At 35.6% G+C, this 16641-nt stretch overlaps 2 protein-coding genes across 3 annotated transcripts; one reads left to right on the top strand and one right to left on the bottom strand.

Annotated features, from left to right (window-relative positions):
- Positions 1–1483: 1483 nt before the first annotated feature.
- LOC121762392 (protein NUCLEOLAR COMPLEX ASSOCIATED 4-like) lies at positions 1484–9068 on the top strand. 2 transcript variants are annotated; one of them, XM_042158264.1, is made up of 16 exons: positions 1484–1774; positions 2137–2593; positions 2678–2770; positions 2904–2980; positions 3275–3327; positions 3446–3494; positions 4169–4263; positions 4847–4875; positions 4974–5075; positions 5615–5673; positions 5757–5931; positions 6824–6997; positions 7438–7579; positions 8299–8356; positions 8468–8573; positions 8677–9068. In XM_042158264.1, the coding sequence occupies exons 2-16, from the start codon at positions 2231–2233 to the stop codon at positions 8821–8823; spliced, it is 1722 nt and encodes a 573-aa protein (XP_042014198.1). In that variant the 5' UTR covers positions 1484–1774; positions 2137–2230; the 3' UTR covers positions 8824–9068. The 2 variants fall into 2 exon arrangements, with proteins under 2 accessions (XP_042014198.1, XP_042014197.1); XM_042158263.1 differs by having other exon boundaries at positions 1484–1777.
- Positions 9069–12799: 3731 nt separating this feature from the next.
- Positions 12800–14454, bottom strand: LOC121759962 (transport and Golgi organization protein 2 homolog). Its single transcript, XM_042155546.1, has 5 exons — positions 14309–14454; positions 14041–14224; positions 13722–13928; positions 13125–13313; positions 12800–13042 (listed from the first exon to the last, which is right to left on the bottom strand). Exons 1-5 carry the CDS (start codon positions 14389–14391, stop codon positions 12899–12901), a joined length of 807 nt encoding a protein of 268 aa, XP_042011480.1. The 5' UTR covers positions 14392–14454; the 3' UTR covers positions 12800–12898.
- Positions 14455–16641: the final 2187 nt, after the last annotated feature.

Below are 16641 nucleotides of genomic sequence, written 5' to 3'. Positions count from 1 at the left end.
GTTAGATTTAGTTTTAAATATATATAATGTCATCTTATTCCTTAGTTTAATCTATAAATTTAGTAGTATGGTTTAATTAGAGGCGAATTAAAATATAAGAACTAAAAACTTTAATTGAGTAAATATAGGATGGAAATTGTAAGCATTACATATATGTGTTGTCGTTTAGCTTGTGAATTAATTCGGAGAAAGGTATTGCAATAAATGATTAAATCTCAATTTTAACCTAAATAGATGCAAGACAAACTAAACTCTCTAGCACAATTCCAATTTAACTCAAATATAAGGCTAATTAATATATAAATTTAATAACTTAATTATAAAAAAAAATTTAATGGTAGTGCACTATTTAAATGTGTTTTAAGTTTTAACACTTCTTCAAGAAGTTAGCATTTTATTGGGCTATTATTTGTCCAATTATTTTTGCCTTAAAAAAATATTTTTGAATAGAAGACACCTCATCTTTCCACTTTCCCTCGAAAAAGGGTATTAAGGACTTTTCATCAAACTTGCACTTTAAATTAGTATAGATTATCTTACCTAGTAAAATAAATCGAAATCAACTCAATTATAACTATGCATACTACTTCTAGAATTTAAATATAAATATATTTATGAATTATACTCCGATATCTTGAATATAAATATTTCGTCCGTCCGTCAATAAATGTTCAATTTTTTTTCATTTTTTGTTCGTCCGCCAATAAATATTTTATTTCACTTTTACTATACTCCCTTTGTCTCACAATAAGAGTCACACTTTATTTTATACTACTATAAAATGGTAAGCATGTCCCGTATTCTATTTATTCACTTCACTCACATTCTATTTATTCACTTTCACTTTTCCAACTCATTATTCTTTATATTTCTTAAAACTCGTATCAACAATAAGAGTGACTCCTATCGTGGGATAGAGAGGGTATTTGGTAAGTGGATCCTACTTTCCACTCACAATTTATTATGAATCAAATATATAAAATTAAGTCTCACATTCCAATAACTTTTTCTACCCTCTTTACTTTATAAATTCAAACAATATTTCTCAAAACTTATATCAATCAAATATGAGACATTTAATAAGGAGTATCTATTTATAAGTAATTTCAACATATTTACTTAAATTAATATACTCCCTCCGTTCCATAGTAGTGGAGTCATTTTGCCATTTTGGTACATTCCATAGTAGTGGAGTCATTTCCATTTTTAGTAAAAGTTAACACATTTCTTCTCACTTACTTTACTCTCTCTTACTTTATTCTCTCTTCATCTCTCTACTTTCTTAATCTCCGTGCCGAAAAGAAATGCCCCCACTACTATGGAATGGAGGAAGTATTTAACTAACAAATGTAATCTTAAAAATATGGACAATACACAACAATGTAAATTAAATCCTACGGAGCATAAATATTAAAAGCCCATATTTTAAAATTTATTATACTAAAAGCCCAAAATAAAAACATAGATATACAACAAATTAGCCTCCTACCCTAATGCACTAAACCTACGCCTCCACATCTCCTCTCCCCCTGCTGCTGCAGCCGCGCTGCTGTGCCTACCAATCCTCTTCTTCCCCTACTGCCTCAGGCACCTCACGCCGCGCTCATCGTCGTGCTGAACACCAGCTTCCTGCCGCCTCACCCGCCAGCTCCCTCATTTCCCGACGCCGGCGCTTCTCTCTTTTTCATAATTTCCTTCTCCCGCTGCCTCGCCTTCCTCAATCGCTGCTCTGGCCCGCCTGCATAGCCGCGTCGACGGCCTTATCCCCTGTGAAGTAGTACTATCTTTTTTCATGTTTCATTTTATTTCATGTAATTTAAAACTAATATTTAGTTATTCAAAGTTTCATAAAGATGTAAATCGAAAGATTTTACATAGTTTTATGCTAATTTGATATGTTTATCCCTTTGCCGGAGCTGTTGCCGGAGCCATCGCCGGATTACAAGCAGAACCACCTCCTATGCTGCAATCAGAAAATTTTAATCAGAAAATTAGAAAATGAGTCATTAATAATGCAGATTCATCAACTGTTGACTACATTATGCGCACTGTTTTCCTTCAAAAATAAAGCAATTGCTAATGTCATGTTTATTAAATAAATATTTCCTCATTGTTTATCTTTTTGCAATCTAACAGATGCCTTCCTAAACAACAATCAACAAAGCCGCTAAACCCATAAACCCTTTCATCTCTCTCTTTCTTGGCGCGTACCAGTTCCTAACCGGCAGCCATGGCGTCCGTCACATCGGAGAAGAAGCAAAAGAAGAGAAATAAGCATAGTCTATCCGAGTTAAAAACCATGGGACAGCAGCTACTTACCTCTAGAGCTCACGTCAATAACCTCCCCCTTCTCCTAACCTTCATCAACCCCAACTCCCCGCCACAATACGCCCTCGAATCTCTCCTTTCTCTCCAATCCTTCTTTACTCCTCTCATCCCCAAGCTCCCTTCTTCCTCATCCAGCCATCCCGATTCCGACCCCAACCCCGACCCTGAATTCATTTACCCCACGTGGCTTCGCTCCAAGTTCGACGAGCTCACGCACTCCCTCATTGATCTCGTCGTCTCCTCCCAATCCGACGGCGCACTTCGGGTACAATCACTCATCAATTTTTTTATTTTCCTAGACTTTATCAGCTCTACAATGCTTTCATGACTGATTATCTGTTTTATGCAGGATGTTGTGCTTGATTCAATAATGGAATTTGTGAAAGTGGGCAATGCGGGAAAGTTCAATACTGCTATTTATCACAAGCTTCTCCGTGCTATTGTAAGTTTGGTTTCATATTCTTTCCTATTTATGGTTGTTTTCTTTTTCATAATCTTCTGTCATCCATCTGAAATTCATATTAAGTCCATGTTTGTTGATTCATACTTACTTTTGAATGGTCTTATCCTTGAAGGTTCGGTCTGAACTGGATGTTGATGACATTGTGCTGGATATGCTATCAGAGAAGTATTTCAATTACGTTGATGTTAGGTAAGTTCCAAATTTCTCGAGCACATCTTTCGACCAATTGCACAAATGATCTCGATTAACATTATAAGTAAGATGTAATGTGTAGCTAAAGTTCTTCCAATGGTGCTATTAATGTTCACATTTGGAATTCTGTTTTACACTATACTGACTGCTGAAGAAGCTCCACATTTTTAATCCTGTGCTTTTGTTATTGCTCAAAGTGTTGCACCTATTTTTAGGAGCATTTTCTCTCCTCCCCTCCTGTGAATATACTTACTAATGAACCTCATTTCATGGTACAATTGTACTGTACAGGCTCGTCACTTGCAGTTCCTTTGAAAAGCTGGCTCGGACTTTGGAGAAAGAAGGTCCATTCTCTTTATACTATTATGATACTCATCAATGGGCATAGGACTAGTGGTATCATATGGCCTTAATAGAGCCATATTTGTTTCTCGGTTAATATAATTGTGTTCTCTGTGACAGAAAACAAAGATGCAAGTCAGGATGTGAATGATCTGCTTTCAAGACCAAGGTTAGTGAATGTTTTCTCATGGAAGTTGTTGTCTGAAATGACTGGAATTGGTAAATCGTAGTATTATATTTTCAACATGTGTTGAACAGTTCTATAGAACATTTAGTTATTTACTGATGTATGGCTCAGCGTTACTATTGTAGATATTTCCCTTTCCTCAAGTTAAAATTTGGTAGAAAATGCTCAATAGTCAGTGAGGGTGATTATAAGTAACATTATTTCCCCCCACATATCTCATTACAACCTTGGCCAGAGTGAAGAGGTGCTAATTCTAAGTAACAAAGAACATGCCCATGCACCACATAGCTCATGCACCAACTAGCAGTCTAGCATTAAATATTGTCAGTCAAGATAGAACCTGGTTTCTCCTCCTTTTAAGCAGATGTTAACATGCTAAAACTCTCTTCAACTTTGGTTCTGTACCTGTGGAAAATCCATTACCTGCAGGACTTGCATATGATGCAAGATTAATTTTCTAAGATACTGATACTTTATACATATAAAGAGTTTTACATTTTAGTTCAAGAATACTCCTGGAAAATAAAGAAAATTTATCACCTGTTAGATTAAGATATATGATAGCTGAAAGGTGGTGTTTGATGATACATTTTCTCTATTTTCATATAATCTTAACTCTTTATGTGCTTATACTTATTTTCCTGTTGTATATGTAGCATTGAGCTTTCCATTCAAAAGATGTATAAGTTATTAGCCTGCATCCAACCGTTGGAAGCTGTAGAGGAGAAGTTAGAGATGTGGAACGATTCAGGTCACATTGCTAATTTATCATGTCATTTGAGTTTTGTGGTTGATGTATCGTAGTATTTTAAGTACTATGCAACTTTTCATTAAATTGGCATTTGAATTTATGGGAAAATTTTCTCTTACTTCCATTGATTTCTTTATTCTGATTTAAGAATTGAGGTGGCCATATCCTATTTTTTGACTGCACGAAACACTATGAGGATGCAAGAGTTAGTTAAAACATCACTCCTCTTCTTCTGTTGATAAGATGGAACAATCGCCAGTCTATTAGATAAAATATGCCAATTTGGTTGTAACAATTCACTATCCAACAAAGATTGTTGTGACAAATATCTTGTTAAATTAACAGATTTTGATATTTTTATGTTAGTACTTGCCCCATTTTGTTGGTTTTGACGTTCCTAATGATAATTAGAGTTGTTATCGAGGAGAAGCATTGAATGCATTTTACTTTTTGAGCATGGTGCACTTCGCACATTTTAACTCTGCAAGCACTTCAGTTACTTGCAAGTTTCCAATGCATCTTAATCATCTTGGTGAACTTTTTGCTAACAACAGTGTTGTTTCCTCTTCTCTGCATATAGCAGGAACTTTACTTGGGAAAAACAATGACAAGGTAAGTTCTCTGGTAAATTTTAGAACAGTGGTTATGCATCTTTAAAATACATGTTTCACTTCTCCCTACTAAACATCCCCAATATTGGAACTTTACAGGTTTTATCTTCCAAAAATGTTGCAAAGAAAATGAAACTGATGTTTACTAAATCATGGATTTCATTCCTCAGTTTGCCTCTTCCTCTTGATGTTTACAAAGAGGTAAGGTTAAGTATGAATGTCAATGGGTCCATGAACTGCTCTATATTGAATTCTTTCATTTTAATACTCCCTTTGTTCCACAGTTAGAGGCATTTCGTTTTCTGCATTCGTTTTGAAAAAATGATATTAAATAGTTAAAGTGGAGAGAGAGTAAAATCTACAATATTCTCTCTCTTACTTTACTTTTTCTCCACTTTAACTATTTATAATTATTTTTTCAAAATGAGTGCGTAAAATGAAATGCCTCTATTATTGTGGAACGTAGGGAGTATTTAATCTCAAATACATTGCTCTTTAACATTTTGGTTTATAAGATGCATTGATGCTCAATGAGTTTTATTAATAGTTAACATCATTCTATAAATATCTTTTTATATTTTAACCTATTTTGTCTATTTATTTTCTTACATTTTAATTTTATAAATTCATTGCGATAACACATTAAGACCTGAATTCCACCAAATCTGTATACTATTTTCTTTGTTTTTACTTTTTAAATGGATATCCCAGTTCCACTTATATATTTACTTCATGTACAGGTTCTTGTAACACTTCACCAATCTGTCATTTCTCACCTCTCAAACCCAATCATGCTATGGTAAATTACACTAAATTTTGTCAGGTCTTGTCTTATCAATATTTCTCATACTTGATGAATATTGTGGTGTTGTTCATCTGCAGTGATTTCTTGACGCGATCCTATGACATAGGTGGTGTTGTGAGTGTCATGGCTCTCAGCAGCCTGTTTATACTGATGACACAGCATGGCCTTGAGTACCCCAACTTCTATAATAAACTTTATGCTCTGTTGGAACCCTCTGTGTTTATGGCAAAACATAGATCAAAATTCTTCCAGGTAAGTGATATACAATCTCATTGAATTTGTATTTATTTGATGTGAATCTTTTAAGCTAGCCACTGCCTGGTTTTTGAACTTCTCTTTGACAGTAGTTATGGCCAAGTTGTACTCATCTTTAGAGATGTTGAAGAGTAATGGTTGTAGGCATGTATATGAGATATCAAATGTTGATATGCTAATACTAGCAATTTTTCAAAGCTACTGCCCTTTTCTTCCTTGTCTTTATAATTTTGTTCATCTACTAAAATACCTTGCGGAAACTATTTAGGATGTTTCGATTAAACAACTTAGTTTATAAGATAGTCCCCTAATAATGTAGCTGAGGTGACCACCCAAAATGGCTTTTAGACTTCAGTACATGGTAATGATGAGCAAAAACTACGTAAAGGTGATTATATGAACCTCTTTGACTATTCTGCGAATCCTTTTAAGAATTTCAGTATTCAAGAACTTAGCGAATTCATTTTTAACCAAAAAGGGCTGCACAACGGGAATGAAAATCTCCATGGCATACATAAGGACACTAGAATGTGCTACATGGATGAATTGTCCAAGTCTTATGAACTAGGTAGTAGGTACACATACTTTCACTAGAATCATTGCCATTTTGCTATCAAAAGTAAAGAATGGTTTGTGCTGTCTAGATGGTGGGATTTTGATAAAAAAAAGGTTTTAGCTAATATGTTTGAGAACTCATGAAATTACTTTAAAAGCCTATAAGTTTGTGCCGTTTTTCTAATTTTTGTTGATTAAATGTAATTGTTCCTAGCTTTGCATGTGTGCTTAAAGTATGGAAAATTTTAATGCCTTTGTACTCTTTGTATATAGTTGTTCTTATCAGACATCTCCATAGTGCTAATTTCAAATTTATATAATATGTTATCCTCAGCTGCTGGACTCGTGCTTGAAATCATCACTGCTTCCAGCATATCTTGCTGCTGCTTTCTGCAAGAAATTGAGTAGACTTGCACTGTCTGCTCCACCTTCAGGAGCACTCGTCATCATTGCTTTGGTTCACAACCTTCTACAAAGGCATCCTTCAATTAATTTTCTGGTGCACAGGGTAAGAGCAACCATGTTTTCCTTTTGTTTACCCATTTTTTGTTATATATCAGTGGAGATCTCTACTTTGTGTAATTTATACCTTTTTTCCATGAAAGCCAATAACCGTTGTGCACTGTATGATAGCTTTTCTGAATGAACATGCCAGAAACCTGGAAAACTTAGTACTATAAGCAGTTTTAAACAATACGTAGATATGTATGCATTCCATGACATGAAGTATCTCTGGAAATTTTCAACTACCTATACAAGCTTTCGACTGCTAAAGCATGTAATTAGTCTATCATTCATGTTTGTATGATAGGATACTGACCTTAGAATCCATCCTCATGTCTAGACTCTTGCAAAGAGCAGAGAATTTTTCAATGTAGCCCATTCTTGTGCATTCCATAAATTTATTGACAATTCCATTTAGTGATGCATAATACATCCACTGTGTAGGAAATAGGTCTGGATACTGCAATAGATACTTCGGAAGAAAAAAACAGTACCGATGGCGCGAACAGGGATTTGTTTGAAGAGAAGCCAGGAATGGATCACTTCAAAAATGAGGAAAATGATCCCAAAAATACCAATGCTATGAGTAAGCTTTTTTCTATTTTATTTGTGTTGCTTGTATATATACATTACTGCCACATATGCCTGCTGTTATTTGCTCTTCATCTTATTGCCATTCTTTATTTCTGTTCTAATTATCTTTTGTTAAATGAAATTATGTCTCTCTTTTGTTCAGAGAATGAGTTGGGGTTTCTGATTTTTACATAGTTCTCAAGTGCTGCAATAAAATCTTATCTTATCCCCAACCAAGGAAAAATTGAAAAAAAGAAACCCCAAGCCCTCATCCCACCCATCTAAAAACATAAAATTCCAACATCATAAGAACAATAAAAACAAACTATTAATACCACCCTTTCTGATGCTGCAATATATCCAAGGTGGTTACACTTTTCATGCTGTGTTATGTTGCCACATGACCACCTTGTAAATTGAGTCTATGGCGCAATTATTAACTTAGTCATCTTTTGAAATGACATGAATTTTTGGAAATGGATTGAATCTAAAGCTAAAGATGATAAAAACTTATGATATACTTAGAAACTAAGTGACATTACTACAAATCTCTTACAGTTCAATTCTGCAATGGTATGCAAATCAGAACTAATCACTAATCTAAATGTCCATGTGATGCTTATTCCCTGAAGCAAACCTTTCGAGGATGTGAACTGAATTGTACTTCATTTCGCTCATAGCTGATTATGTTATTAATAGGAAACTGATGTAATTGTTGCAATGTCTGAGCAGGAAGCTCTCTCTGGGAGATTGACACTCTTCGTCATCATTACAGCCCTCCGGTGTCAAGGTCTGCACTAAATTCACTCACTGTCTTCTGTCTACTGCTATTGCCTGTATCCTGGCCATGTCTTCAACTTTCTTTCTACTGTTGACTATTGTATTCGTCTCATTTGATCAGATTCGCTTTGTCTGTGGTGAATGATTTGGCTGTAAGAAGCAGAATTCCTGAAATTGCAGTAAGCGATTTTAGTTCGGGGTCATATGCAACCATATTTGGTGATGAGGTAATTAATCCGCTTCACAAGATCTTCTGAATCACTTCGGGGGCGTTATTTTATTTTCTTTGGTGTAAAGGCATTATTAGTAATTGTTTTGGAAACCTTACAGATTAGGCGAAGGGTCAAACAGGTGCCATTGGCATTCTACAAAATGACTCCCGCATGTCTGTTTTCAGAGTTGGATTTTCCTGGTTGGACATTCAAAGACGATCACCAAGATACATCTGCAAAACGGAAAAGGATCGATTCAGTATAGAATGTTATCTTTATTTGTTTATTTCTGAGCAAGAAATTTTTATCCCTTTGTTTAATGATTGAACCTCATAGTCGAAAGTGATATACCAGCATGATTAGGAGTTAGGACCATGTGATGAAGCAATGTAGTCTCTATACGAGATGTAAGGATTTCTAATCTCCAATGTAGTATCTGTACAAGATGTAAGAATTTCAAATCTCCAACTCTGTGGACCTTTGAAATGGACATCCATTATTTTGCTTTTAGAGAGTTAATGAGAGCATATGAAGTTCAGCCAGGAATATGGCACTCAAAAAGCACTTAACATTAATTGTACTACTATTAATTTTGATTTATTGTACTCCCTCTCCTCCGTCTTGCCATAACTGAGGTAACACTTTTGGGTACAAAAATTAAGAAAAATGATGTATTATTGTTTTTACGAAGTGGGAAAAAGAATAACGTAGAGGATTAAAGAGAGAATAAAGTAAATGAGAATAAGGTAGAAGAATTTGGTTTTAACAAAAAAAAAGAAAATTACCCACTTATGGAACATCTAATAAAAGAAATACAATTACCAAAGCTTATTACTAAAAAATAGAGCTTTTAGAGCATCATTAACGGTAGGGGCCAGACCGCAAAACGCGAGTCCCGCACTGGCATATGCACATGGGAACAAGGGGGTACAACTGTACCCCCAAAACGTGGTTTAATATTATATGTAGTACTAATTTAACAAAATTGATTTCTTTCCTAGTGGAAAATGCGCTCGCCTACCATACTAGATACTCGAGATCTAACCCTCTCAACTGCATCCCTTGTTTCTTTTGTTTATCTTCTCAAATTAACTTTGTTTTAATCCATATGACCTTTTTATCAATTTAATTTTGTTTTAATCGATATCTCCTTCACCATTCATGTTTAAGTTTCATTATTTGTTTCGTTTTTAACATACATTTATTAGTTTAACCACTAACTTGTTCTTTTTTAACTTAATTTTATATTCTTTCATATTTAATTTTTATTAATTATTTTTAATAGATACTTATATGACTAATATAGAGTAAAATATTTTACAAACAACTCAGGTTTAATTATTAATTTGAAATAAGTATCATAAAGTAATATTTATAAAATTAGCCTCCTCATTATATTATATATATTAATATAATTAATATTGCTAAGTAACAAAACATGGATACTTGTATTTCATATGCATAATGACTCTCTACGTGACACTATAAAATATTTTTTTATTTATTTAAAATGAAAGTTTTGGGTAAAAAATAAAGACATATTTCATTTTAAATATTAGAATAATTAAGAAAACATAACGAAGAGAACAAAATTGATTAGTCACATTGTGAAATTTAAGTCTAATTTTTTTGCACCCCCATATCGAAAATCCTGGATACGCCACTGGAGTCCCGGCCCGTCCTAAGCGTTGGAGGGGAGGAAGTTCCACCCCAGGCCGGTCCCAGGGCCGCAGTTGCGGCCCAGTGACGGTCCCGCGATCCGGCCTGTCTGGCGTTAATCGGGCATGGGCCGCAAAACGCAAGTCTCGGCCCGGCGTTGCATGCTCTCCGAGCCGGGCCGCAAGTCCCCAAAATTTTATTTCATTTTTTTCGATTTTGTGTCTATAAATACAAAACTATTGTGCACCATTCTTACGTACATTATCCATTTCAATCCTCTTTTATTCCCTTTCTTTCGGCGTCCATGGATTGGTTTAACAGCGATGAACGTCAGATGGACGAGTTCGTCAACGCGAACAATTGGTACATGCCGGCATCACCACCATCGCAACCGACGCCTAGTCCGGGAGTCGGTAGCAACATCGACGTAACATCGCCGGTCAGCACCGATGAGTTCGAGATCAGTGAGATGGAGCCCACTCAAGGGCGGGGCAAGGGTAAGGTCGGCGAAGATGAGGGGCCGAAGAAGTATAGTCCGCAAGAGATAATGTGGCTTGCCAGGAACTACGTCGACGTCTCATCTCCTAGCGTTCAAAGTCGCCCGATGGGAACAAAGACGACAAAGAAGAAAGCAAAGGGAAGGCAACCGCAAGCAACTTCGCTATGGCGCCATCGCCGCCCAATCAGTCTCTGGATAAGATCTCTGACTCTATGTCGGAGATGAGTATTACCTGGCAGATGGGCCAGCTGACGGAGTTGACATCGAGGGATGCCTCGACAATGTCGGAGTTCGATCTCGAGTTGCACAGTGAGATGATCGCCTACCTTCGAACACAAATGAAAAAGTACTGGTTGTGGCCCGGGTTTCTATGACTTGTATTTTTAATTTGTTTTGTCTTTGTAATGTGAATTTCTAATGAACAATGCATTTTCTCGGTTTCAATTGTTCAACGTATTGCATTTACGAGTCAAATATGTTGAAGTTGTGAATAGTGTCATTTATTAGTTGCGGCTCGAGTTGGGGCTTGCAGGGTTAGAGCAGTTGGGGCTTGGGTCGCAACTATAGGGGAATGATGACGTGGAGGGGACTTGGGGCCTGAAATGGGGATGGGGTTAATGATGCCTTATGACTAAATGGCCAAAGTATGGAATAGAATTGGCTATCCAAGATGTCCAAATTTTATGTCCTAACTTCACATTCATTATATATATACGTAAACAAGTTATAGAAACAAAGACTAATTTTATGTCCTAACTTCACATTCATTTTATGTCCTAAATTATATATATATATATATCGTAAACAAGTTATAGAAACAAAGACGTTTACTGAATCAAGTCATATAAATTCTAGTTTAAAATTGAACATGCGGAGGTTTGAAATTTGTGGGGGGACCAAAAACTAATAATGTTGGGCCTTCTTCTGCATATACATACTTTTATTATAAACAGAAAGTATAATCAACCCATATGGATCAAAATCTTGTAAGAAGCGGCAGGCCCACGACTGCAGAAATGTCAAATTTAAGATGAAGATAAAAGATGAATGACTAAGTATCCAGTGTCCGCGACAAGTGTAGTTTGCTTCGCCACGTTCGGACTACAAGTCGGTGTAGGGGATATATATAATATGTTAAGAGAAATTTACTCAAATGTGAATAATCGGATATACTAAAAAACGTGAACAACACTTTCAAATCAAATCAAGGTTTTGAAGATTTCGTATGTTAATTCTGTGATTTACCACTTTGAACTGAAAATGATCAATAAGAAGAGGTCTGAAACGAAACGTCGCGTCTCTTCGGATATTAACCGATTTTAATTGTTTTTCAAAAGGTTTTGAAAATTGCAAATTAGTCCTTCGTCTATCAGAAATTATATTTCCGGATGAATTTTCTACACAGCAACTTTAATGGAAATAAAAAATTTCCAAGCTAAACCTGGCAGCTCGACCCCAACCAGGAGCTCTGCCCTTGGACCCCGCTACTTAGGGGCACTGCCGTCAAACCCCGTCTAATCATAATAAATTCAAATAAGCGTGCACTCCGCACTTCCCAAACTTATATGTTGTATCATTATAACAATATTGATCAATCAAGTTTATCCAATTACACTAAAATAACCAACATAATATGCCGCTACCGAACCCATGCACTAAACGAATGAAAAATATGGCGGACATGAAAGGGAGCGGTGTGGTGTGCAATGAGAGCTGTGGTTGCCTGTCGCCGTGCCCCGGTGGGACGGCTTGTAGCTGCACAGGAGCAGAGGGCTCCACCGTGGACCACAAGAAGTGCTCGTGCGGGAAACACTGTGGCTGCAACCCCTGCACCTGCACCAAAATCACCGGCACCAGCACTAGCACTGGCACTGGCAAGGCTCACTGCAGGTGCGGCACGGGCTGCACCTGCCCTACATGCGCAGCCTGATCACTCTACCTAGCCTTCTTATGTACTACTACTATCTGAATAAGCATATGATGTATCAATCCTTTTCTTGTGGTTTCTTGTTTCCTTTCTCTCTCTGCTCAGCAACCAACCCACAACAAGATTTAATGCTACCAATTAAAGAACAAACATAAATGCAGAAATGAATGGATTAAAAGGCAAACATATCCATAACTAATATAGTACAAACGAAGGGTAACAAGATCATATATGGACAGCTTGTGCTTGGCTAAATTAAGGTGCAGTTTTATCGGTTTGGATACTGAAGTTTATTGTATGGTCCCTCCATGCATCATTTTCTAGGTGCGTTTCGTAGAAGGATACAGCTCCGTCGGTTGTTAGAACCACTGCAGAAGTGCTTCGCGTACCATATCGTCCCTGTGATTGAGTTGAGTGCTATCAACTAATGCATTCATAGTGTCCAAAATCACAGTACAAAATAATATGCACAAAGTATTACCGATGCTGTGTCTGCCTCCACGAAAATGGAACTAGTGAGGTATTCGAACTCCCGAGAGTAAATGCCAGGGAGCTCGCTATCATCCTTAGTGGTGTCGTTCATTACCATTTTAGTTATCTCTTTCAGTGAGATTTCTGTCTCAGAATATTTTACCAGCACGTCCTCAAAACCACGCCTTAATCTTTGAGCCTGCGAGCCATTGCTCAAGGAACGTTAAACATGTTACCACAAAATACACAGGATAAATCATTATACAATGGAAATGTACAGGTAAAGGAATAGTTTTATGTGCTGTCTCAGTAGATATTAGTGATGCAAAACAATCAGCAGTTGTAACATCTTGGCAATAAGGTTAGAAGAAGTAAGATCTTTCAGCCACAAACAGATGTTATGGGTGTCTCAAGTTAAACAAAGATCACTAAAATCAAGTGTTTAGTGTTGATACAAGCCATTCTTCCATCATGTGTCAGACCTAATGGAATAAATAAAATTATTGCAATTCATTTTAAAAACATCACCTTGCTCCTGAGAATGTATTGTTAGAGTTGGGATTGAAGAAGAAATAAAGCATGAGTGAGAAAGAAAGGACTATGTAACCTTAGGCCAGGGCGTGTCGAGCTTTGCATTGGAGAGCACGTGAATACCTGGAGAAACTTCTTCCATAGAGAGACCACCATCCACAGGCCTATTGGTAATATAAACCATGCTCATTGTGCAAAGATCAGCTACGATTAGATTGAACCCATTGAACTCATCAGCATCTGCCAACACCTCCTCACCAAATTCTTTGGGGCTTTTCCCGCTCTGGAAAAGAATGCAGTCTTAGAACAATAATAGCCAATTGAAAATTCAATATTCAATTAAACTGTGATGGAGCTGAAGCAAATTGAACATAACATTAATTAAATTGAATTACCGTGAAGAAGCGAACGGGGAGATCACCTCTGCTTTTGAGTTGTGAACGGGATAAGGGTTCCCTGACGTTGGTGAGAAAAGCAAGCTTCCCATCCCTGCTGCAAGCCATCCAGGTTCCGCCGGCCTGCTCATCTCTTCCGCCGAGTATTAAGCCGTCCGGCCACCACCCCAACGGCGTCGTCGGCCTGTCATATACACAATTTACAACAGCAACGAAGAAGAAAGCAGAAGAGAAATTAATTTGTGGAAATTAAGTGGTATGAGCAGACCGATCGTAGTACTCGTCTCTGTTGAGCAATAAAATGAGGGGGTGGATTGGGTGAATTTTCCATGCGAACGCAGCTATGCACATATTTGGGGATGTAATTCTGAATTATTAGGGTTTGTTTTATTAAAATTGCTATCCAAATTAGTTGACTCCATTATTTATGCCTATTTTAGGCATTCGTATTTCAGAAAGTTGAAAGTATGCAAGGAAAATATTATTCACTCACCCACAGTTCGTGTCACTAAACCAAGAAAGTGAAGCCAAATTCAATTCGTCAACCTGGATTATACCTAATTTCTCTTTTTACCGGGAAACATAAAATTACAAAAATGCTTATTATACCTAATTTACTCATTCAAAAAAATATGTATATTAAAAATATAAACTTTAACTACTACTTCCATCTTTGAAAAATAGAAATTTCTGAAACGGTTTGAATTTTAATACTTCATTCATCTCATAATGAATGTCACACTTTCCTTTTTAGTTTATCAAACAAAAGATATCACATTTCATTTTTAGCAAAAAAATTTCTCTCACATTAATATAAATATATTGTTTTCCCTCTCCACTTAACACACAAAACAACATCTCCTAAACTTTTATGTCATTCTCCAATTATGTCATCTATTATGGGATGACTGGAGTATATAATTAGTAAAGTAAGAGAGATAAATTGATAAAATAAGAGATATAGAGAGAAAATTAGATAAGGTTAGAGAAAGGAAGAAAAAAAGTAATAGGAGTAGTATTAATAGATTATACTTTTAAAAGATCCTTAGTAAAAACTAAAATGAAAACAATTTCAAGACGGATAATGTATGAAGTAAGGGTTTGGATTCACTACCCGGCATTCAGCCACAACATGGGTGTTGTTAATAAAATATCAATACATTAATATTACTTATGCATATGTAATAGCACTCTTGGTGGCTGAATAGATAGTAGCGAATCCAAACCCATAAAATACACGTCCAAAGGAGTGTAACTAAAATATTTACGGTGGACAAATAATAAAGTTGAAACTATTATTTGTGCGATACACAAATGATCACAATTAGCATAATGATTTCCCTAATTAGTAGATAATCGAATCCCAGTTACTGAATTAATAATGAATAATCCAAGATTCAAGATTTAACTGTGTGCACTAGGGGTGAGCAAACAAACCGAAAACCGAATACCCGAACCGAACCAAACCGAAATTTTGAAATTCGGTTCGGTTCAGTTTTGAAAATTCAAAAATTTCAGTTTTTCGGTTCGGGCGAAATAAAACCGAAAAACCGAATTATATTTTAAATATAATATTATATATATTTATTCCATTAATTTAATATATTATATCATATGTATAATATATATTCTTTTAATATATAATATGCACTATATATATATTCTATTAAATTTTATATAATATATATATTATATTCTACTAGTATATATAAAATAAAATATTATATATATTAATGTATATTCCATTTTTTTCAGTTTATCGGAGAAAATTTCGGGTTTTTCAGTTTTGTTCGATTTTTGAAGTTCGGTTTTTCGGATTTCGGTTTTTCGGTTTTTCGATTCGGTTCGGTTTGGGTTTTGAACTAAATTCGGTTTTGGTTCGGTTTGAGCAAAAAACCGAACCGAAATCCGAATTCTCACCCCTAGTGTGCACTCAAATCCGTGCACTCGGGAGCATAATCCACGGTGTTGACATTTTAATAGTCTGCATTAACTATAGCATTTAAACGTTTTATTAGGGCTCTATGTCATAAAGTCAAGAATATATTAAACAAATTATAGAAAGTGCATCGAAAGTTAAGAGAATAACTGAATATTTGAGCTGCAATGAATATTTGAATTAATGCAAAGTAAACTCGATAATTTTCAATATCTTCTTTACTCAAAACAAACAAACAAACTTGTCCATTGTTCTATTGTCGCCAAAATTTGAATGCCATACTTTATAATTTCCTTTGTACAATGTGCGAAAATAGCTAGATCAGTAACTGTAATTATTAGTACTAAATCAGTATCCATTAGAGACTATATTTAAATTTGAAATCAATATTATGTATTCTGTGCTCTTTCTAAAACTAAGACATTCTAATTATTAAATTGCCACTCTAACTAATTCACAAGTAATTAATTAGTGATTCAGGTTGATGGAATGTAGTAGTAACAGCTAAATTTTACTACTTTGAACAAGTAATCCCATCCCTATTGTATTACTCTATAGCATCATTTTGTTGCCATCGATCGCATGTCAGAAAATAAACTGCTGGTACAATTTTTCGTCCGTGAAAATTCACGCAAATGATTTTATTTTACTACAACTCTATA

This window comes from Salvia splendens, chromosome 13, assembly GCF_004379255.2.
Source record: "Salvia splendens isolate huo1 chromosome 13, SspV2, whole genome shotgun sequence".
NCBI lineage: Eukaryota > Viridiplantae > Streptophyta > Magnoliopsida > Lamiales > Lamiaceae > Salvia > Salvia splendens.
Note: the sequence above shows the minus strand (reverse complement) of the source record. Positions and strands in the feature narration are given on the sequence as shown.

Excerpts from the sequence above, each read along its gene's own strand:
- LOC121759962 (XM_042155546.1), bottom strand. The coding sequence starts at position 14,391 with ATGTGCATAGCTGCGTTCGCATGGAAAATTCACCCAATCCACCCCCTC. Across the intron at positions 13,929-14,040 it reads TCCCCGTTCGCTTCTTCACG|AGCGGGAAAAGCCCCAAAGA; the intron begins GTAATTCAATTT and ends ATTCTTTTCCAG. Across the intron at positions 13,314-13,721 it reads TCGACACGCCCTGGCCTAAG|GCTCAAAGATTAAGGCGTGG; the intron begins GTTACATAGTCC and ends AATGGCTCGCAG.
- LOC121762392 (XM_042158264.1), top strand. The coding sequence starts at position 2,231 with ATGGCGTCCGTCACATCGGAGAAGAAGCAAAAGAAGAGAAATAAGCAT. Across the intron at positions 5,076-5,614 it reads CTCTTGATGTTTACAAAGAG|GTTCTTGTAACACTTCACCA; the intron begins GTAAGGTTAAGT and ends CTTCATGTACAG. Across the intron at positions 5,932-6,823 it reads ATAGATCAAAATTCTTCCAG|CTGCTGGACTCGTGCTTGAA; the intron begins GTAAGTGATATA and ends TGTTATCCTCAG.